The 23,972-nt window shown below is 40.1% G+C and overlaps 1 protein-coding gene across 1 annotated transcript; it reads right to left on the reverse strand.

The window, feature by feature from the left end:
• Positions 1–1,302: 1,302 nt before the first annotated feature.
• LOC107791824 (protein VAPYRIN) lies at positions 1,303–4,014 on the reverse strand. The gene is made up of 2 exons (XM_016613965.2): positions 2,665–4,014; positions 1,303–2,080 (listed from the first exon to the last, which is right to left on the reverse strand). The coding sequence occupies exons 1-2, from the start codon at positions 3,746–3,748 to the stop codon at positions 1,551–1,553; spliced, it is 1,614 nt and encodes a 537-aa protein (XP_016469451.1). The 5' UTR covers positions 3,749–4,014; the 3' UTR covers positions 1,303–1,550.
• Between the last annotated feature and the right edge of the window lie 19,958 nt (positions 4,015–23,972).

The following is a 23,972-nucleotide window of genomic DNA, read 5'->3' on the forward strand; positions in this document are numbered from 1 at the left end:
TAGCTAAAGCGGTCAAACAGGACCCTTCTCAATCAGAATCCATCATTAATGGATGTTGGCCAACGAGACAGCCTCCTCAAAATTTTTAGGCCCATCGCTCAACACATGCTTTTTAATATCATCCATAAGCCCAGATATAAAAATTCTAACCATGAGTCTATCCGACATGTCGTCGGTCTTATTAGCGATGGCCTCAAATCGTTTTTGCAACTGAGACACGGTGGTGACCTACCGGGGCTTCGCCAAACGTCCCTCTACCGACTCGAGCCCCTTCTCCTTAAAACGTATACGCACCTTCTCCACAAAGTGTGGCTAGTCAACCAACTGTTTATTGCGGAATAACCATTTGTACCACTCCAATGCTTCGCCGTCAAAATAGAATGAAGCCACTGTCAATCTCTGGTCCTCCTCAATTTTGTAAAAATCAAAATAGCGGTCCGCTAGGAATATCCAGGCATCATGGTTGTTACCATAGAACCACCCAAACTCCACTGATGCTTGTTTGTGTCGGGGAGTCCTGGCCACCGGTGCGAGTTCCTGTCGCCTATCTCCCATCGAAACCTTAGTGGATACTATCTCCATTAATATTTCACGCATCTCAGTCATTTCCTTAGAAATTGAATCTTTCACCTCACGAATTAAATCACGAACCGAATCATCAACAAGAGCCTTGAGTACCTTTTGGTCCTCCATGGAAGGACCTCGGGATGAAAGCACCAATGAAACAATCTGATTTACTGAAACTCAATGGAACTAACGATTGTATTAATCACTCAATTGGAATTACAAGTAAACTAAATTAGGAGAATATTAATAGAGCAGTATTGCAGGAGGAGATGAGAAGAGAGATTTACCGAATGAGATAAGGAGATAGAGTTTCCACTATCACAATAGTCTCCTCTAATATTCTTACTGATAGCTATTTATAACTAACTAGTATCTTTACACATTGCCCTTCACGTACTCCGCTTCACGCAATTTCATCACCCAGCTTCAATTACAAAATCAGTTAACTTTTTAGGCAGAGCCTTCATGCGTGTGCTCCTTCTGAGTGTTTTCTCCTTTAGCTGACTGTGCACGTCCACTGTGGCATTTGATGTGTCTCCCACATTAGCTTTGTGGGTAAAAAGAGTAACTACGCGACCACACCAATCGGTCGTTACATAAAATGACACTTTTAGTTATTACTTAACGACGACGGATTTAATGATACAATTCAATAAAATTTAAGTAACAATTAAAACAAACGTTATATTTAAAGTAACAATAAGATACAATATAATAGGTAACAACTATCCAAACAAGCAGATACAACAACAATACGTGAAAAGTAAAAGATATTGGCATTGGAATAGAGCAACTACAATTATTAAAACCTAACAACTTACTATTGATGACTCGACGAATCTGATCATTTTACACATAATGGGAGTTTAGTGCACTAAACTGTCTTTTATATAATATCTACTCCGATCACCCAAATCAAGAGGATGAAACATTCTTTCCTCAACAAAGAAGGAATATTCAGTTCATTTAACTTCAAGAAATTATCACACAACAGCCAATGGAACAGTCCTATCAAAGCTGCTCCTCCGAACTCTTGATGATTTATTAACAGATCTTTTCTTGACATTCCCAATTTCTACATCTTTAACAGCCATTTTCCCAGACGATTTCACAAAATTTGTCTCCATTGCCCCAACTTGTTCTTTGGTTGCACCTTGCATTAGTACCCTAGTGAGACCAGAATAATGCAATGACTCTGCAATTTGCAATGCAGTAATCCCTTTACTAGTTCTTGACTCAATATCTGCGCCTTTTTTAATTAGCAACTCGGCTATATCAACGTGGCCAGATTCCACTGCACAATGCAAGGCACTGTATCCATCTTCATCCCTTGCATTTACATCAATTCCATTGTCTATTAATGCCTTTACAGCTTCTATTCTTCCTTTGAAACATGCCCTGTGCAATGCAGTCCAACCGTGTTGGTCACGTCCATTGATGCTAGCTCCATTCTCTAGCAACCTTTGTATGGTTCTTACTTCGCCTTTTCTAGCCGCCACACATAGACTGTCACCTACAGAGGCAAATCAAGAATTTAGATCAGCCGTGCAATCTATTTACTAAGGTTTAAATTATATGCATTGAAGATATATATAAAGAATTTTTACGCTATCAATATTTTAATCAGTTATTTCAGGTTATTTACCTTATTTTCTAGATAATTAAATTAGGTTTACTATTAACACTTACATGTTATTATAGATTACCTCGACCTAATACTACAAAAATGAAATATTATACACCAATAATTCACAGAAGTTAAACTTTGTTATTAATGAGATTAACTTCTATATGTGCGCTGACAATATAACAAAAGAGTTACATTACCTGTTCACCTAAAAGATAATTAAATAATGTAACAGTCAACGCATGATAAGAGGGGGTAGTAAACTAAAAAATTAGACCGATCAACTGGTACACATGTTAAATATACTTTTAGTGTAAAATATTCTTTACATTATCATTGTATATAAATAAAATTATGTTTCTAATATATAACTACTTTTTAACCTTTCTATATATGATATGTATATGTGTGTCTCGTATAATATAGCTGGAGTCAAAGGTAGTATACTCAGTTAATCCAATTCAGATTACCTAAACGGAGGGCGTCAAAAAGCTTGTTATGGCCATATTCAGCTGCAACATCATAAGCCGTTTTGCCATAGTTGTTACGTATATTCTTCTCAGCTCCCTTTTGAAGCAAAACTCTAACCATCTGTTCATCTCCCGAACCAGCAGCAATATGCAAAGGCGTGTCACCATTCTTAGCATTTCGTACATCAGCTCTAGCACCATTCGCCAACAAAAGACGCGCACAATCCCTCCTTCGTTCTTCAACAGAGAGGTGTAAAGCCGTATTCCCGTCTTTTGTTAAAGAATTCACATTAGCACCTTTGAGTAGAAGCAGTTTTAGTACTTCCAAATGGCCATTACCTGCAGCTAAATGTATTGGACCAGAAGCAGAGAACTCTGTTTTTTCAGTGCTAGCTTTTTTAGCTAATAAGAGTTCAACAATTAGTGATTCTCCTGTTGCTGCTGCTGTTTCAAGTGGGCTTGAACATGATCTGCTATGGGCCTCAATATTAGGCCCAAATTCAAGTAGTAATTGTACAAGATCAGGCCTGCTTTGTGAAATGGCTAAGTGAAGTAAAGTTTGACCTTCAAAGTCAACTGAATCAACTGGTTTCCAATTAGGGTCACTTTTTTCTAATACTTCCCTAATTTCATCCATGTAACCTTTTTTTACTAGATAACATAATACAGGTGAACCAACAAACATGATTTTAATAGCACTATCAATAAATACTTGTTTTTTCTTAGTGGTGAACCAATCACTTGGGACCATGTCTAAGGTGGAAGAAGGGTTCTTATTAATAGCAGCTCCTGGGGCAACAACACTATGTAAGAGGAATGAATCATCAGAATGAGGGAAAGAGTTAGGGAGAGTTGTGTTTGGAGGGAGATGGTAAATGATCTCTAAGGTGATTGTGGTTAATGGAGAGATGATACCCGATTGAGGACGGATCGAGTAACGTGTCTTGTTCACTGGCTGTAGTCGGAAAGCCACTGGCATGGTGTACATAACGTTCCGGAGAGTTAACTCCCCTGAACACTTCTGACCTGGTTCAAATCTTATCGTCACCAGATTTGTTGGTTCTAAGCTTAATAGTCGATCCATTTTCGATGATCACTTTATCGATATGTGCCTGTAAAGAATTGAACGAGATTAGAAATAATGACAAACGAACGTGTAGTGCATAGAGAGGTTGTGATTACAATATCTCAATCTTCCATAATTCCTTGTTCCTTATGGATTTTGGAGAAGGGAAAAGGAATTGGTGGAATAGTAAGGAGTGAAGTACATATAAGAGGAAGAATGAAGTGGCCGGCTATAAAGAGGTAATGCCATTTGGTGGTGTCAAGTACAATGATAGACTTGTTCTATTGGGTGTCCGACTTTGTTTTACTACTCGGAAATAGCTGTGTGTAGAAATTTTTAAGTATGACAAGGGCTCTAGAAAAAACGAATATATTGATGAATGGAAGGGAATTCAATGTAGAATAGTTCGAGTGATTATGGAAATTTTCCTAAATCAGATAAAACATATTCCTATTGATACGTATAATTTCCTGTTTAAAATGCTTGCACTCTTTCAGAAAGATATTTAATAGATTTAATTATAAAAATACTAGTCTAAAACTCTAAATGATCACTTGACTAACGTTTCACTATGTGGAACAATTAGGATAGATTGACAAAATAAATTACTTCTATTTAACGTTAATATTTTAAAACAAATTCAATTTGTCAAAATACTCCCTCCGTTTCAATTTATGTGAACCTGTTTGACTGGACACAAAGTTTAAGAAAAAATAAAGACTTTTGGAATTTGTGGTCCTAAACAATTCAAAAAGGGACCCAGAGTATTTGTGTGGTTATAAAAGTTTCTCATTAAGGGTAGAATTATAAGTTTACAAAATTATTTCTAAATTTAGAAAGGGATCATTCTTTTTGGAACGGACAAAAAAGGAAATAAGTTCACATAAACTGGAACGGATGTAATATTACTTTAAATCAGAGATAGTTTAATCAAAAGTGATGAAGAGGGAAAGAGAGAGATCTAACAAAGAAATTGTAAAGATTTTTATGGGAGTAATTCTCGAAATTCCTGTATAGGGAATGATAAAGAAGTAGAAGTTTGAAAAGAATGAATCAAAGAAAATGAAGAGGGACTAAAGTTATTACGAAGGAATGGGAAAATAATAAACCATAAGCAGTGAATGAGCATATCTGAGTGTCCCATTATTTATTTATTTTTCAACTTTTCCTATTCCTCTCGTAGTAATTCTTCAAACATATAGCCCCAACCATGTCTTTTTTAAACTTTAGATTCTTCGTTTATGATTTTATCTGAAAAAGAAAGAGAGAAAATAAAATAAAAGGGAGGAATGTGAAAATTTGTGTTTTGTGTTTCACAAGTCTTTTTCGTTTCGGCATATACCAAAGCATTTTGTGGTACAAGGTACACAACTTCTTTTAGTTTATTACTATATTAAACTACTTAATATTTTATTGACTTTGTCATGAATCAAGAAAGATGCTACTATTGTACTTTAGTCAGAAAAAAATTATTTTATTTTTCTACGACTTCATATAAGAAAAATATTTTACTTTGTGCTTGACAAGGGAAAAGGGGAAGAAATTTTGAAATGCTTCTTGCCTTCTAGGGGTCTCTCATTGTCTCATTGAAGAAGCTTAATTCCACATAGAACAAAGAAAATAATATAATCTTGAACAAGTCGTGAAAACTTGGAGTTTATGTTCTAAGATTTACTTGTCTCTTCTTGTGTCTGTTACAAATTGTGCATTTGACCATCTTAATTAATCTTTAATAATGCTTTAGTAATTTCTTGTTAAGTTCGTAAAACTTTTTAAATTATGATTTTTTTTATGTAGCTAACTCCATGTCATAACATTTCTTGAACAATGTAGCCTATTTATTGGTGGATCCAATCTCTTCTAATTTGACATAGGTCCTATCAAATTCTTGACATGGCATTTAGTATCTTATACTATAGCGACGTTTAATATTTGAAAAGGTGAATAAATAAATAAATAAATCACTTTAACGATAATTGTATCATTTTTTATATCTATACCAAATATTTTTATTTCTCTTATGATCAATACATAAATATTTACTAAACAAATTGACGAAGCGGTGTTACGTAACACCGTTTGAGGTAAGGTGCCTATGCCCCTGCTTCATCTGGTATAAAATAAGCGTCGTTTATGATTCTTATATATCCATTAATAAAATAATTTAAGAACCTCGGGCTTTAAATACTTTAGGGGATAAAAGCTTATATAGGCTTCAAATTGTACGTTTTGTCATAAGTTTTGTTTTATTAGTTCTAAGCACGCGTATTGCGCGTGTACTCCATATCACTGAGTATATATATAGTTTTATTTGATAAAAGTAAAAAAAGTGGAGAAATAGAGAGCAAAATGAACACAAGGGGATGAATATGAAGTGCTCCTAAGGTTATTCGACAATTGATATAGTTCTATTTCAATGAAAAAAACAAGTAGGAATTTGGATTTAACTCTAAGCCCATCACATGAGAATTGAGAGTAACATCGTAACTGTGACGATCCAAAATTTACTATAGGTCGTGATGGCGCATAACGCCGTTGTCAGGCAAGCAAACAAAGATTGAACAATTTAATTACTAATTTTATTACTTTGAAATCATAATTTTTATTAATTAAATAGTATGAAATAGAATTTACAGAGTAAATAATAATATTTACATGAACTACAATAATGAACAACTCGTAGGAATTCCCAAAACCCGGTGTCACAAGTGCATGAGTATCAACTAGGAAATATAATAAACTACAATATCTATCTGGAATACAAATTAGACAGGAGAATATAAATAACTCTGATGGAGACTCTGTAGGCTGCGGATCGTAACATAAAATACAGCTCACGGTAAAGTCCCCGCAATAGCCGCGACCTTTGCGCCCAAAAGACCACCAGACATATATGTACATGCACAAAATGTGCAGCAAGTGTAGCATGAGTACGTAAATCAACGCATACCTAGTAAGTATCTAGCCTAACCCTAGAGAAGTAGTGACGAGGGGTCGACATCAACATTTACGAATGGTCCAATAAGACAGATACGGTAGAAGTAAACAGATGTGAGTCAAAGAAAATAAATAAAATAACAAGTATAAATACGTGGTAAAATTCTCCTCTCAACAATAACTCAAACTCTCAGCTAGTAGTTACCTCCTCAGTCGGAGTATATATAATGGACCTCACCAGATAGGTCGCCACAGTTCAAATTAGGAAAACTCACAGATATACTGCCTTCTTATCAATTATTACGCACGATTTCATAAGAGTATTTTATAGAAATGCCGAGGCATACGACCCGATCCATCATAATATTTCTGAACCATAGATACATTTATTTTATTGTCGAGGCGAACGACCCGCTCTCATGAGAGTGTGATACAAAATTCTACCGAGGCGTACGACCCGATCCATTATAATGTGCGCACTGCCGAGGGTCGAACGATACGAACCATAGATGTATCTATCTTGCCGAGGTGAACGACTCGAACCCATTAGAATAAGAAGCTTTGACGGGTCCTGTCACGACCCAAAACTCACATGTCGTGATGGTGCCTATCTCAACACTAGGCAAGCCGTTAACCTCAATAAAACACTATAATCTCTTACATTTGAGAGCATAATATGTAGATGTAACAGAAAATCCCATAATTTTTTATACAATTACACTTCCAAAATCCAGTGTCACTAAGTACATGAGCATCTAATTGATAGCAAAGTCTGACTGATAAAAATACTGTCTGAAAATATAGAACAGTACAATAACTGAAAGGAAGAGAGTCAAGGTCAACGGACGCCAAACAGCTACCTTGATAGTCTCCAATTGATAACACTTTGAGATCTAACAGTCGCCGTATCCAGAAGCACCTGGATCTGCACACGAGGTGCATGGTGTAGTATGAGTATAACCAACTCAGCAAGTAACAATACTAAATAAAGAATTGAAAGTAGTGACGAGCTTCACAGCTAAGTCAAATTAAAGTAATTTCCAACATAAGAAAGTAGGCATGCTTGCAAGTTCAACAATTAAGGCCCAAACAATACTTTCATATCAAGTTCGACTGAACCAGAAGATAATATCTCTCAGAAATTTCCAAAATAGTGATATACGACAACTGTAGTACAACAATAACGAAATCAATGCATTCTCTCATAGCAACAGTCACTTAGTCCTTCCACTCGCTCAACACTCGGCACTCGCTCTTAGTAGGTACCAGCGCTCACTGGGTGTGTACAGACTCCAGAGGTGCTCCTTCATCCCAAGCGCAATAATCCGCACGGACAACTCACGCGCTATAGTATAATATTCGGATCCGTACGGACAACTCACGTATTGCACGGGCAACTCACGTGCTATAGTATAATATCTAGATCCGCAAGGACAATTCACGTGTTGTAGTATAATATCTCACAATCAGGCCCTCGGCCTCACTCAGTCATAAATCTCTCCAGTCTCTCAGGCTCTCAGTAATCATGAAAAATCAGCCCCAACAGAAATGATATAATGTATCAACAATGAACAATAAAGACTGAGATGTAATATGCAAGTAAAATCATGACTCATTACAAAATAGCAATTGAGCAGATAATTCAACAGGTACACGACCTCTGTGGGTCCCTACAGTACCAACACATAATCTAATCATGATTTCTAAGTCCAATTTTTCCAGCAAATGCGGTTGCATCAGTAGGCAGCAAATTTTCCAACTTTGTTCTAAGTCCAAATTTGATCTGTTAATCATCCGAAACTCACCCGAGGCCCCCGGGACCTCAACCAAATATACCAATAAGTCCTAAAATATCATACGAACTTAGTCGAGGCCTCAAATCACATCAAACAATGCTAAACCACGGACCATGTCCCAATTCAAGCTTAATGAAACTAAGAATTTTCAACTTCTACATTAGATGCTGAAACCTATCAAATCAACTCCGATTGACTTCAAATTTTGCACACAAATCATAAATGACATAACAGACCTATTCAAATTTTCAGAATCAGATTCTGACCCCGATATCAAAAAGTCAACTCCCCGGTCAAACTTCCAAGCTTAAATTTCTATTTTAGCCATTTCAAGCCTTAACTATGGACTTCCAAATAATTTTTCTGACACGCTCCTAAGTCCAAAATCACTATACGGAGCTATTGGAATCATCAAAAATTTATTCTGGGGTCGTTTACACATAAGTCAACATCCGATCAATCTTTTCAACTTAAGTTTTCATCTTGGAGACTAAGTGTCACAATTCTTTTCAAAGCCTCATCAGACCCGAACCAATTATCCTCGGTTAGTCATATATCAACTGTAAATCATAAATTGAGCAGTAGATGGGGAAACGAGGCTGTAATACTCAAAATGACCGGTCAGGTCGTTACATTCTTTCCCTCTTAAACAAACGTTCGTCATCGAACGAGTTTAGAATCATACTTGGAGTCTCTAATAGGTGTGGAAAATTGCTCATCATCTCCCGCTCAGTCTCCCAAGTAGCTTCTCCGACTGGATGGTCTCTCCATTGTACCTTCACTGAAGTTATATTCTTTGATCTCAACGTTCGAACCTGCTAGTCTAAAATGGTCACCGTCACCTGTAACGACCCGGCCAATCGTTTTAAAAGTTATAGCCCTGTTTTCCAATTTAATGCTCATTCGGTACCTTATAACTGTTATATGACTTGCCAGAGCAATTGGTTTGGGTCCGATGAGATTTTTAGAATAAATTGGAACACTTAGTTTTAAAGTTTAAAACTTAAGTTAAAAAGGTAGGCTGGATAGTGACCTATGTGTAAATGACTCAGGAATAAAATTTTGATGATTCCAATAGCTCCGCATGGTAATTTTGGACTTAGGAGCGCGTCCAAAAAATTATTTGGAGGCCTGTAGTTAAATTAGGCTTGAAATGGCTAAAATAGGAATTTAAGTTTGGAAGTTTGACCAGGGAATTGACTTGTTGATATAGGGGTCGGAATCCAATTTCGAAAATTTTCATAGCTCCGTTAGGTCATTTATGACTTGCTGTGAAAAATTTGAGGTCAATTAGACTTGATTTGATAGGTTCCGGAGTCGTTTGTAGAAATTCAAAGTTTCAATGTTCATTAGGCTTGAATCTATGTGTGATTCGTGTTTTAGTGTTGTTGATGTGATTTGAAGACTCGACAAAGTTCGTATGATGTATTAGGACTTGTTGGTATATTTGGTTGAGGTCTCGAGGGGCTCGGGCGTGTTTCGGATGGTGAACGGATCAAATTTGGACTTAGAACAATTAAACTTGCTGCTGCCTACTGATACAATCGCACCTGCAGAATTAGGCTCGCAGGTGCGAGCTCGCAGAAGCGAGCGTGGGAGCGTAGAAGAGAAAATGGGAGAGTGGGCAGTGGCCGCAGATGCGAAGGAAAATACCGCATCTGTGAGCCCGCAGATGCGGACGAGGGATCGCAGAAGCGAAGCTAGCCACAGAAGCGAGGGAGGCCTTCGCATCTACGAAAGCGCAGATGCGGTCACGTGCATCGCAGGTGCGAAAGCCCTAACATATTACAAAATAGAGGGGTTCCGACATTTTTGTCATTTTGGACATTTTCAACACGGTTTTGGGCGATTTTTCAGAGAGAGTTCACGGAAGAACTTGAGGTAAGTCACATGTGATCATTTTTAGTCAAATATATTGGATTATCATTGAATATTGCGAATAGATTACATGTTTTAAGGTAAAATTAGAAGATTTGGGCATAGGGATTTCAAAATGAGAATTTGAGATTTGGAGGTCAAGTTGATGTCGGTTTTACTAAAAATATTATGGTTGGACTCATGGTTGAATGTGCGTTCATATTTCGTAACTTTTGCCGGATTCCGAGACGTGGGCCCCACGGACGATTTTTGAGTTAATTTCGGATTTTATTGAAAAATATAGTATTTTCTTATGGAATTGATTCTATAATTTTTGTTGACTATATCGAATTGATTATGACTAGATACGATTCGATCGGAGTCAGAAAATCGAGGAAAAGGCATGCTACGTGATTAAATTGGAGCAAGTCGGGGTAAGTGACTTGTCTAACCTTGTGTGGAGGAAATTTCCCCTAGAATTGATATTGATATGATAATTGTAATGTATTAAAAGTCGTGTACATGAGGTGACGAGTGTGTACACGGGCTAAATGTGGAAGATTATGTCTTTAAATTGTGTAGAGCACTGTTGCATATAAATTAAATTATTTTATTCTGTTATATTCATCATCATTAATATATTTTCGTATTTTAAATTTGCCTGACTTGTTCCTGCTAAGTGTTTTACCTGTTTAGTTGAAACTGTATTTTCTTTTGTTCTGTGAGTTACTTGAAGGATGAATTTTTTAATTTAAATATTATTAAAAATGAAGTATTTTACATTTAAAAATTTGATATTTAAAACAAGGTAGTAAATTTGTGAATTATTATATTTGCTGAATATTTTGTGAGATTTTCGTACTAATTGTGATGGAGCCGTGAGCTCTTTATTGTGGAAAAATATTATCATGAATTATTTTGGCATGAGCACGAGTTCTTTATTATGGAAAAATATTGTTGATTTATTTTGGCAAATTGAAATATTTGGGCACTTAAGGTGCAAATTATGATATATTGTGATATTGATACGCATGCGGTGGTATAAGGTTTGGGTGTTGAAACGCATGCGGTGAGATAAGAGTGACTTGATACGCGTGGCTAGTAGGAGAAACTACTAGAAGTCATGCGGTATGATAATGATGGCTAAAACGTGGGATGCTATTTCGGAAAAAATATTTTTTTTTAAAAAATAAATTGTGAAGGCTCCCGCGGTGATATAATGAAATGAGATATTGTGAATTTATTTATGATTTGGGACTACGAGGAGGTACCTCGGGAGTTCCCTTGTTGATTTTGATTTATGGCCGCAGTTGCCTTTGATTATTGTTACGATTTTCTTAAAGCTGAAAAGAATTCTGTATTGTTTCCACGAGGTATTAATTGCCATTATTTGGTGTAATTTAATGGTGACATACTACTTGATTCATTTCCATTGTCATTTTATCTTATTATATTGTTAAACATTTTACCATGCCATTATTTATTTTTCAGTAGGGCCTGACCTGACCTCGTCACTACTCTACCGAGGTTTGGCATGACACTTACTGGGTACCTCTGTGGTATACTCATACTACGCTTCTGCACATCTTTTTGTGCAGATTCAGATACATCTTATCAAACCAGGCATCAGTAAACTAGCTGTACGAGGAGACTTCGAGGTATATCTGCCAGCGTCCGCATACTCCGGAGTCCCCTTCTATCTTACTATGTTTTCTTAATTATTTGCCTTAGACTCTGATGTATAAAGACATAGAGAACGAATTCTTAGAAGCTTGTGACTTATTTCTACCGGGGTTTGGGAGTTGTAATTGTTGAATTGTAGTTTATTTATTTCAGATATTTATTATTATTCCGCATTGATAGGCTTACCTAGTCTTAGAGATTAGGTGCCATCATGACCTCCTACGGAGGGAATTTGGGGTCGTGACAAGTTGGTATCAGAGCTCTAGGTTCATAGGTGTTATGAGTCACAAGCAGGTTTAGTAGAGTCTTGCGGATCGGTACAGAGACGTCTGTACTTATCTTCAGGAGGCTATGGAACTGTTAGGAAAATATTCACTTCTTTGATTCCTTATCGTGCGCAATTGTTGACTTCAAAGTTCTAAACCATTATCGTTCTATTCTCTCACAGATGGTGAGGACACGCACAACTGGATCCGATGATCAGACACCCGTGCCCCCTGTTGGAGCCGCAAGAGGCCGGGGTCGGGGCAGAGGCCGAGGCCGAGGAAGACCACGTGGTGCAGCCAGAGCACCTGCACATGCTACTGTACCAGAGCCACCAGTAGATCCAGTTGAGGAACATGCACCTGAGACGCCTGTTACTACACCTGCACTTCAGGAAACTCTTGCCTAGTTTTTGAGCATGTTTGGCACTCTAGCTCAGGTAGGGTTAATTCCACTTGCTCGTGCCACATCTCAGGCCGGGAGAGGAGCACAGACTCCTGCCGCCCGTACTCCAGAGCCACGGGCCCAAGATGACCATGCCCCAAAGGTTATACCAATGCAGCCAGTTGTCCCAGTTCGGCCTGAGATTAGGACATCAGTTTCAGAGGGGGAGCATCTCAGGCTCGAGAGGTACAAGAAGTACCACCCTCCCACTTTCAGCGGTTTAGCTTCAGAGGATGCTCAGGGTTTTCTGGAGGAATGTCACCTTATCCTTTGTACTATGGGTATTATGGATTCCAGTGGGGTTTCTTTCACGGCATTCTAGTTTAGAGGAGCAGCCTACCAGTGGTGGCGGGCATATGATTTGGATAGTCCCGCTGAGGCATCTTCACTCACTTGGACTCAATTTTCAGATATGTTCTTAAGGGAGTATGTTCCTCAGAGTCTTAGAGATACATGGCGCGCAGAGTTTGAGCAGCTGCGCCAGGGTTATATGACCGTGTCAGAGTATGCGGTCCGATTTAGTGAGTTGGTTAGGCATGCACCAACCTTAGTTGCTACTGTTCGATAGCGGGTTCACAGATTTATTGAGGGTCTCCACCCTAGTATCTGATTCAGTATGGCCCGAGAGCTAGAGATGGACATCACATACCAACAAGTGGTGTCAATTGCTAGGAGATTGGAAGGTATGTGGGCTCGGGAGAGGGAAGGGAGAGAAGCTAAGACACCCCGAGATTCTGGCAGATATAATAATTCTTGTGCCTCAGTTGCACCCCTCATGTTAGAGGTTATGTGAGTCGTCCTATTCATTCAGCACTTCCAGCTTCCAGTGGTATTCCGGCTACTCCCAGACCTCAGGTTCTATATTATGCATCGCCGGTGTCTATTGTACCTCCTGTACGGGGTGCTTTCAGCGGACAGTCTAGTCGATCAGGCCCGTGCCAGTCCTAATAGCCATGACCTCTGAGGGCTTGTTTTGAGTGTGGTGAGACTCATCACATCATGAGGGATTGCCCCAGATTTAGGAGGGGTGCACCTTCACGGAGTTCTCAGGCCTCACCTATTCCACAGGGCCCTCAGGCTTCTCAGGCCATGATTACTGCACCAATTGCCACTCCACCTACACAGCCAGCTAGAGGTAGAGGTCGGACAGGTAGAGGTTTCCCTAAGGGGGAGGCCAGGCCAGATATTATGCCCTTCCTGATAGGAATAGAGGTTGTTGCATCCGATTATGTTATCATAGGTATTATTCCGGTCTGTCATAGAGATGCATCAGTCTTATTTGATTCAGGATCCACTTATTCTTATGTGTCATCAGATTTTGCCCCGTATTTGGGCGTATCACGCGATTCCTTGAGTTCTTCTGTTTATGTATCTACACCCGTGGGTGAATCTATTATTGTGGATCGTGTATATCGGTCATGTTTAATTATTATCAGTGGTTTTGAGATCAAAGCTAATTTATTATTGCTCAGTATGGTGGATTTCGATATTATTTTGGGCATGGACTGGTTGTCGCCATATCACGCTATTCTTGATTGTTACGCCAAGATGGTGACGTTGGCTATGCCAGGTCTACCATGGCTAGAGTGGAGAGGTACCTCAGATCATGTTCCTAGCAGGGTTGTTTCATTTCTTAAAGTTTAACGAATGGTTGAGAAGGGGTGTGATGCGTATCTGGCCTATGTGAGAGATGTTAGTGTTGATACTCCTACCATGGAGTCAGTTCCTATAGTAAGGGATTTTACTGATGTATTTCCAGTGGATCTCCTACCATGGAGTCAGTTCCTATAGTATGCCACCCGACAGGGATATTGATTTTGGCATTGATTTGTTATCATGCACTCAACCCATTTCTATTCTACCATATCGTATGGCCCCAGCAGAGTTGAAAGAATTAAAAGAATAGTTACAGGAACTTCTTGATAAGGGCTTTATTCGGCCCAGTGTATCGCCTTGGGGTGCTCCTGTTTTATTTGTAAAGAAGAAGGATGGTTCTATGCGGATGTGTATTGATTACCGCTAGCTGAACAAGGTTACAGTGAAGAACAGGTATCCACTGCCACGTATTGATGACCTATTTGATCAGCTTCAGGGTACTAGAGTGTTTTCTAAGATTGACTTGCGTTCAAGCTATCATCAGTTTAAGATTCAGGAGCCAGATATCCCGAAGACTGCTTTCAGGACTTGGTACGGTCATTACGAGTTCCCTGTGATGTCTTTTGGGCTGACCAACGGCCCAACAACATTTATGAACTTAATGGATAGTGTATTTCAGCCATATCTTGATTCTTTGAACATTGTGTTTATTGACGACATTCTAGTGTATTCCCGGAGTTGGGAAGATCATGAACAACACCCGAGGACTGTGCTTTAGACTTTGAGAGAAAAGAAGTTATATGCAAAATTTTCAAAGTGTGAATTCTGGCTTGATTCAGTGGGATTTTTGGGTCATATATTTTCGTGTGAGGGGATCAAGGTAGATCCGAAGAAGATTGAGGCAGTGCAGAGTTGTTCTAGACCGTCCTCAGCTACGGAGATCCGGAGTTTCCTTGGTTTGGCAGGGTATTATCGCCGATTTGTAGAGGGTTTCTCTTTTATTGCTGCACCTATGACCAAATTTACCCAGAAGGGTGCTCCATTCAGGTGGACCGAGGAATGTGAGGAGAGCTTCCAAAAGCTCAAGATAACTTTGACTACAACCCCAGTATTGATATTACCTACGGGTTTAGGGTCTTATACTATGTATTGTAATGCGTCGCGTATTGGTCTCGGTGCAGCGTTGATGCAAGGCGGTAGGGTGATTGCCTATGCGTCCAGACAATTAAAGGTACATGAGAAGAATTATCCGGTCCATGACCTTGAGTTAGCAGCTATTGTTCATGCCTTAAAACTTTGGCGGCATTATTTGTACGGTGTCCATTGTAAGATCTACACCGATCACCGGAGTCTACAACATTTGTTTAAACAGAAGGATCTTAATTTGCGACAGCGAAGATGGTTGGAGTTGCTTAAGGATTATGATATTACCATTCTCTATCATCCCAGGAAGGCCAATGTAGTGGCCGATGCCTTGAGTCATAAGGCGGAGAGTTTGGGCAGCTTAGCATATTTACCGATAGCAGAGAGAACTTTAGCCTTGGATGTTCAGGCCTTGGCCAACCAGTTTGTAAGGTTGGATGTTTCCGAGCCGAGCTGAGTTTTGGCTTGTGTGGTTTCTCAGTCTTCTCTTTATGGCCATATCAAAGAGCGTCAGTATGATGACCCCCATTTGCTTGTCCTTAAGGATACAGTTCAGCACGGTGATGCCAAGGATGTCACTATTGGAGATGACGATGTATTAAGGATGCAGGGTAGGCTATGTATGCCTAATGTAGAGGGTTTGCGTGAGTTGATTCTACATGAGGCTCACAGTTCGCGGTACTCCATTTATCCGGGTGCTGCAAAGATGTATCAGGACTTGAGACAACACTATTGGTGGAGGCGAATGAAGAAAGACATAGTGGAGTATGTAGCCCGGTGTCTAAATTGTCAACAAGTGAAATATGAGCATCAGCGACCGGTGGATTGCTTCAGAAGTTAGAGATTCCAAAATGAAACTATGGATTTCATTGTTTGACTTCCACGGACTCAGCGGAAGTTTGATGCAGTTTGGGTGATTGTGTATAGACTGACCAAGTCAGCTCATTTCGTTCATGTGATGACTACCTACTCTTCCGAGCAGTTGGCTCGAATCTATATTCACGAGATTGTCAGACTTCACGGCGTACCGGTATGTATCATCTCTGACCGGGGTACGCAGTTTACATCACGATTCTGGAGGGTAGTACAATGTGAGTTGGGTACTCAAGTAGAGTTGAGTATAACATTTCACCCTCAGACGGACGGGCAGTCCGAACACACTATTCAGATACTGTAGGATATGCTTCGTGCATGTGTGATAGATTTTGGGGGTGCTTGGGATCAGTTCTTACCACTTGGGGAGTTTGCTTACAACAATAGTTATCAGTCGAGCATTCAGATGGCTCCATATGAGGCCTTGTATGATAGGCGGTGCTGGTCTCCAGTGGGTTGGTTCAAACCGGGCAAGGCTAGGCTATTGGGTACAAACTTGGTTCAGGATGCCTTGGAAAAGGTTGAATTGATTCAGGATCGACTTCGTAAAACCCAATCAAGACAGAAGAGTTATGTGGTTCAGAAGGTTTGTGATGTTGCATTCATGGTTGGTGAGCGGGCCTTGCTCCGAGTTTCGCCTATGAAGGGTGTGATGAGGTTCGGGAAGAAGGAAAAGTTGAGCCCTAGTTATATTGGGCCTTTTGAGATTCTTGAGAGAGTTAGAGAGGTGGCTTACGGACTTGCACTACCACCTAGTCTCTCTGCAGTTCATCCGGTATTCCATATTTCTACGCTCTGGAAGTATCACGGCGATCCGTCTCATGTGTTAGACTTCAGTTCAGTTGGACAAGGATTTATCTTATGTTGAGGAACCAGTGGCTATTTTGGATGGGCAGGTTTGAAAGCTGAGGTCAAAGAACATTGCTTCTGTGAAGGTTCAGTGGAGGGGTCATCCGATCGAGGAGGCGACTTGGGAGACCAAGCATGATATGCACAGCTGTTATCCTCATCTTTTCACCACTCCAGGTATAATTCTAAACCCATTCGAGCACGAACGTTTGTTTAAGAGGGGGAGGATGTAACGACCCAGCCAGTTAAAAGTGTAGCCCCATTCCCCTATTTAATGCTCATTTTGTACCTTATAACTGTTATATAACTTACCGGGGCAATTGGTTCAGGTCCGATGAGATTTTTAGAATAAATTGGAACACTTAATTCCAAAGTTTAAAACTTAAGCTAAAAAAGTAGGCTGGATAGCGACCTATGTGTAAACGACCCCGAAATAAAGTTTTGATGATTCTAATAGCTCCGCATGGTAATTTTGGAATTAGGAGCGCGTCCAAAAAATTATTTGGAGGCCCGTAGTTAAATTAGGCTTGAAATGGATAAAATAGGAATTTAAATTTGGAAGTTTGACCGGGGAGTTGACTTTTTGAATCCGGAGTCGGAATCCAGTTCCGAAAATTTTCATAGTTCCGTTAGGTCATTTATGACTTGCGTGCAAAATTTGAGGTCAATCAGACTTGATTTGATAGGTTTCGGTGTCGTTTGTAGAAATTGAAAGTTTCAAAGTTCATTAGGCTTGAATCTATGTGTGATTCGTGTTTTAGTGTTTTTGGATGTGACTTGAAGACTCAACTAAGTTCGTATGATATATTAGGATTTGTTGGTATATTTGGTTGAGGTCCAGAGGGGCTCGGGCATGTTCCGGATGGTTAACGGATCAAATTTGGACTTAGAACAATTGAACTTGCTGCTGCCTACTGATACAATCACACCTGCGGAATTTGGCTCGCAGGTGCGAGCTCGCAGAAGCGAGCGTGGGAGCGCATAATCGAAAAGGGGCGAGTGGGTAATGGCCGCAGATGCGAAGGAAAATGCCGCATCTGGGAGACCGCATATGCGGACGAGGGATCGCAGAAGTGAAGCTAGCCGTAGAAGCGAGGGAGGCCTTCGCATCTACGAAAGCGCAGATGCGGTCACGTGCATCGCAGGTGCGAAAGCCTTGACAGATTACAAAACAGAGGGGTTCCGACATTTTTGTCATTTTGGACATTTTCAACACGGTTTTGGGCGATTTTTCAGAGAGAGTTCACGGAGGAACTTGAGGTAAGTCACATATGATCATTTTTAGTCAAATATATTGGATTATCATTGAATATTGCGAATAGATTACATGTTTTAAGGTAAAATTAGAAGATTTGGGCCTAGAGATTTCAAAATGAGAATTTGAGATTTGGAGGTCAAGTTGATGTCGGTTTTAGTAAAAATGGTATGGTTGGACTCGTGGTTGAATGTGCGTTCATATTTCGTAACTTTTGCCGGATTCCGAGATGTGGGCCCCACTGGCAATTTTTGAGTTAATTTCGGATTTTATTGAAAAATATAGTATTTTCTTATGGAATTGATTCTATAATTTTTGTTGACTATATCGAATTGAATATGACTAGATACAAGTCGGTCAGAGTCGGAAAATCGAGGAAAAGGCATACTACGTGATTAAATTGGAGCAAGTCGAGGTAAGTGACTTGTCTAACCTTGTGTGGGGGAAATTTCCCCTAGGATTGGTATTGATGTGATAATTGCAATGTGTTTAAAGTCGTATACATGAGGTGACGAGTGTGTACACGGGCTAAATATGGAAGATTATGTCTTTAAATTGTGTAGAGCACTGTTGCATATAAATTAAATTGTTTTATTCTGTTATATTCATCATCATTAATATATTTTCGTATTTTAAATATGCCTGACTTGTTCCTGCTAAGTGTTTTACCTATTTAGTTGAAACTCTGTTTTCTTTTGTTCTGTGAGTTTCTTGAAGGATGAATTTATTAATTTAAATATTATTAAAAATGAAGTATTTTACATTTAAAATTTTGATATTTAAAACAAGGTAGTAAATTTGTGAATTATTATATTTGTTGAATATTTTGTGAGATTCTCGTACTAATTGTGATGGAGCCGTGAGCTCTTTATTATGGAAAATATTATTATGAATTATTTTGGCATGAGCACGCGCTCTTTATTATGGAAAAATATTGTTGTTGGTTTATTTTGACAAATTGAAATATTTGGGCACTTGAGGTGCAAATTGTGATATTAATACGCATGCGGTGGTATAAGGTTTGGTGTGTTGAAACGCATGAGGTGAGATAAGGGTGTCTTGATACGCGTGGCTAGTAGGGAAAACTACTAGAAGTCATGCGGTGTGATAAGGATGGCTAGAACGCGGGATGCTATTTCGGGAAAAGTGTTTTCTTTAAAATAAATTGTGAAGGCTCCCACGGTGATATAAGGAAATGAGATATTGTGAATTTATTTATGATTTGGGACTACGAGGCGGTACCTCGGGAGTGCCCTTGTTGATATTGATTTATAGCCGCAGTTGCCTTTGATTATTGTTGTGATTTTCTTAAAGCTGAAAAGAATTCTGTTTTGTTTTCACGAGGTATTAATTGCCATTATTTAGTGTAATTAAATGGTGACATACTACTTGATTCATTTCCATTGTCATTTTATCTTTTTATATTGTTAAACATTTTATCATGCCATTATTTATTTTTCAGTAGGGCCTGACCTGACCTCGTCACTACTCTACCGAGGTTAGGCTTGGCACTTACTGTGTACCGCTGTGGTGTACTCATATTACGCTTCTGCACATATTTTTGTGCAGATCCAGGTACATCTTATCAGACTTGGCATCAGTGAACTAGCTGTACGAGGAGACTTCGAGGTATATCTGCCAGCGTCCGCAGACTCCGGAGTCCCCTTCTATCTTACTATGTTTTCTTAATTATTTGCCTTAGACTCTAATGTATAAAGACATAGAGAATGAATTCTTAGAAGCTTGTGACTTATTTCTACCGGGTTTTGGGAGTTGTAATTGTTGAATTGTAGTTTATTTATTTCAGATATTTATTATTATTCTGCATTGATAGGCTTACCCAGTCTTAGAGAATATGTGCCATCATGACCTCCTACGGAGGGAATTTGGGGTCGTGACAGCTCCACATCATAAGTCAATATACCATCCAACTACATTGTGCTGAAATCCAAAACATGAGATGGATTTCCGACATACTTCAGGAGCATAGATACATGAAACACTGGATGAACACCCGATAGATTAGGCGGCAATGCAAGTTCATAAGCCACCTCTCCAATCTTCTTATATACCTAGGACTCAACTTGGCTTTCTTCCCAAACCTCATAACACCCTTCATAGGCGAAACTCGGAGTAGTACCTTCTCCCCTACCATATAAACAACATCGCGAACCTTCCGGTCGACATAACTCTTTTGTCTAGACTGCGCCGTGCGAAGCCGCTCCTGAATCAATTTAACCTTCTTAATAGCATCCTGAACCAAATCAGTACCCAATAGCCTAGTCTCATCCAGCTTAAACCAACCCACCGAAGACCGACACCGTCTCCCATATAAAGCCTCATACGGAGCCATCTAAATGCTCGATTGGTAGCTGTTATTGTAAGCAAACTCTTCCAGTGGAAGAAATTGATCTCAAGAACCCCCAAAATCAATGACACAAGCGCATAGCATATCCTCTAATATCTGAATAGTGCGCTCGGACTGTCTATCCGTCTGAGGGTGAAATGTTGTACTCAACTGAACCTGTGTACCTAATTCTCGCTGCACTGCTCTCCAAAATTGTGATGTAAACTACGTGCTCCGATCTGAAATGATGGACACTGGCACACCGTGTAGGCGAATAATCTCGCGGATATAAATCTCAGTCAACTGCTCCGAAGAATAAGTAGTACCAACCGGAATAAAATGCGCGGACTTGGTCAACCAATCTACAATCACCCAAACAACATCAAACTTCCTCAAAGTTCGCGGGAGCCCAACTACAAAGTCCATGGTAATACGCTCTCACTTTCACTCCGGAATTTCAAGTCTCTATAGCAATCCACCCGGTCTCTTATGCTCGTACTTCACCTGTTGACAATTTAAACACTGAGCTACAAACCCAACTATATATTTCTTCATTTTTCTCCACCAATAGTGCTGCCTCAAGTCCTGGTACATCTTAGCGGCACCCGGATGAATGGAATATCGCAAACTGTGGGCTTCTGAAACCTCTCCTCACACTCATCCGACCACCTGGAAATAGCACCCTTCTTGGTCAATTTTGTCAAAGGCGATGCAATGGATGATAAACCCTCTACAAAGCGACGATAATAACCGGCCAAGCTGAGAAAACTCCTAATCTTAGTAGCTAAAGATGTACTGGGCCAACTCTGAACTGCCTCTATCTTCTTCGGATCCACCTTAATCCCCTCACTGGACACTATGTGTCCCAGGAATGCCACCGAACTAAGCCAGAACTCATACTTGGAGAATTTGGCATAAAGTTTCTTCTCTCTCAGCCTCAGTAATACAATACTTAAGTATTGTGCATGCTCCTCCGGGCTACCTGAGTATACCAGGATATCATCAATGAATACTACGACAAATGAATCAAGATATGGCTAGAATACACTATTCATCAAGTGCATAAATGCTGATGGGGAGTTGGTCAGCCCAAAAGATATCACGAGAAATTCATAACGACCATAACGGGTCCTGAATACCGTCTTTAGAATATTCGAGTCTCGAAATTTTAACTAGTGAAACCCGGATTTCAAATTTATTTTGGAGAATACCCTCGCTCCCTGAAGGTGGTCAAATAAATCATCAATATGCAGCAAGGGATACTTGTTCTTGATTGTAACTTTGTTCAACTGCATGTAGTGGATGCACATCCGTATAGTACCATTTTTTTCACAAACAGAACTGGTGCACCCTAAGGCGACACACTAGGCCTAATAAACCCCTTATCAAGGAGTTCCTAAAGTTGCTCTTTCAACTTAGCTGGTGCCATACGATGCAGAGGACTAGAAATAGGTTGAGTACCCGACACCAAGTCAATACCAAAATCAATATCCCTGTCGGGTGGCATACCCGGCAGATCTGCAGGAAATACATCTGAAAAGTCTCGCACTGCCAGTACAAAATCAATAGTAGGAGTGTCAGCATCAACATCTCTCACAAAGGCCAAATATGAAAAACACCCCTTCCCAACCATATGTTGGGCCTTCAAATAAAAAATTACCCTACTAGGAACATAATCAAGATAACCTCTCCATTCGACCTTCGGCAACCCCGGCATCGCCAACGTCATAGTTTTTGCATGACATTCCAGAATAGCATGACATGGAGACAACCAATCCATACCCAAGATTACATTGAAATCAACCATACTAAGCAATAAGAGATCAACTCTAGTATCCAGTCCCCCAATAGTTACCACACACTACTGATACACACGGTCCACAATAATAGTATCGCCCACCGGTGTAGATACACAAACATGTGAAACTAAAGACTCATGGGGCATATCCAGATAATGAGTAAAGTATGATGATACATATGAATAAGTAAAACCATGGTCAAATAATATAGAAGCTTCCTTGTGGCACACTGAGACAATACCTGTGATCACTGCATCTGAAGCAACGACATCTGGCCTGGCAGGAAAAGCATAAAATCGGGACCGACCGCCACCTGATCGGCCTCCCCATCTTGGGCGATCCCTAGCTGACTGAACCTCACCCTGAGCTAGCTGGGCGGGTAGTGTAACTGCTGGTGCTGGTGCCATCAGCCGAGAACTCTGATGTTGATCACCACTCAATAACCTAGGACAATCTCTCTTGATATGACCAAATTCTCCGCACTCAAAACAACCCCTCATCTGACATAACTGTTGATCGTGATAACTTGAGGAATTACCCAAAATAGCCTGAGCGGACAAGGCATGGTGAGAACTCTGCGCTAATAGTGCACTGAATGAAGACTAGCCTGAGTGAGCACTGTAAGAACTGTGGCTAGCTAATGCACCACGATGAGCTGGACGATCCGTTTGAGCATGCCTGTAAGAACGACCTCTATTGTGGTAGGACTGCCCTCAGAAGGTACTCCACCGAAGCCGCCCGAACTTCGAGGCCTTTTGGCCTCCCTCTCACCACTCTCCTAGCTACAGACCACTTCTATCTGCCGAGCAATGTCAACCACCTCATAAAAAGTGGTACCAGATATCCTCTCCCTAGTCATAAGCAACCATAACTGATACGTAAGGCCATCAACGAACCTCCTAATCCTCTCCCTATCAGTGAGAACCAACCAAACTGCATGGCGAGCCAACTCAGAAAACCTCATCTCGTACTGGTTCATAGACATGCCATCCTGCCGAAGCTGCTCAAACTGTCTGCGTAGCTCCTCCCTGCGAGATTGCGGCACGAACTTCTCCAAAAAGAGAATAGATAAATTCTACCATGTAAGTGGTACTGCACTGTCCATCCTGCGCCTCTCATAAGCCTCCCACCATCTGAAGGTAGCCCTAGAAAACTGAAAAGTAGTGAACGAGACCCCACTGGTATTCCAGAATACCCGCTGTCCGAAGCATCCGCTGACACTTATCCAGAAACCCTGAGCATCCTCTGACTCAGCACCGCTAAATGATGGAGGTCTAAGCCTCCCAAATCTCCCAAGTCTCCTTTACTCATCATCTGCCATAACGGGGACTACCGGGGCCTGAGCAGCTGCAGCCGTATGGGCTGGTAGTGTCCCCGGTATGTGAAGTCCTTGCACTAC

Source organism: Nicotiana tabacum, chromosome 24, assembly GCF_000715075.1.
Source record: "Nicotiana tabacum cultivar K326 chromosome 24, ASM71507v2, whole genome shotgun sequence".
In the NCBI taxonomy this organism is placed as follows: domain Eukaryota; kingdom Viridiplantae; phylum Streptophyta; class Magnoliopsida; order Solanales; family Solanaceae; genus Nicotiana; species Nicotiana tabacum.

What these genes read in the sequence shown, in the direction of transcription:
- LOC107791824 (XM_016613965.2), bottom strand. Translation starts at nt 3,748, where the DNA reads ATGGATCGACTATTAAGCTTAGAACCAACAAATCTGGTGACGATAAGA. An exon ending in TTTTGACGCCCTCCGTTTAG is followed by an intron (nt 2,081 to 2,664) that starts GTAATCTGAATT and finishes TTGCCTCTGTAG; the next exon opens with GTGACAGTCTATGTGTGGCG.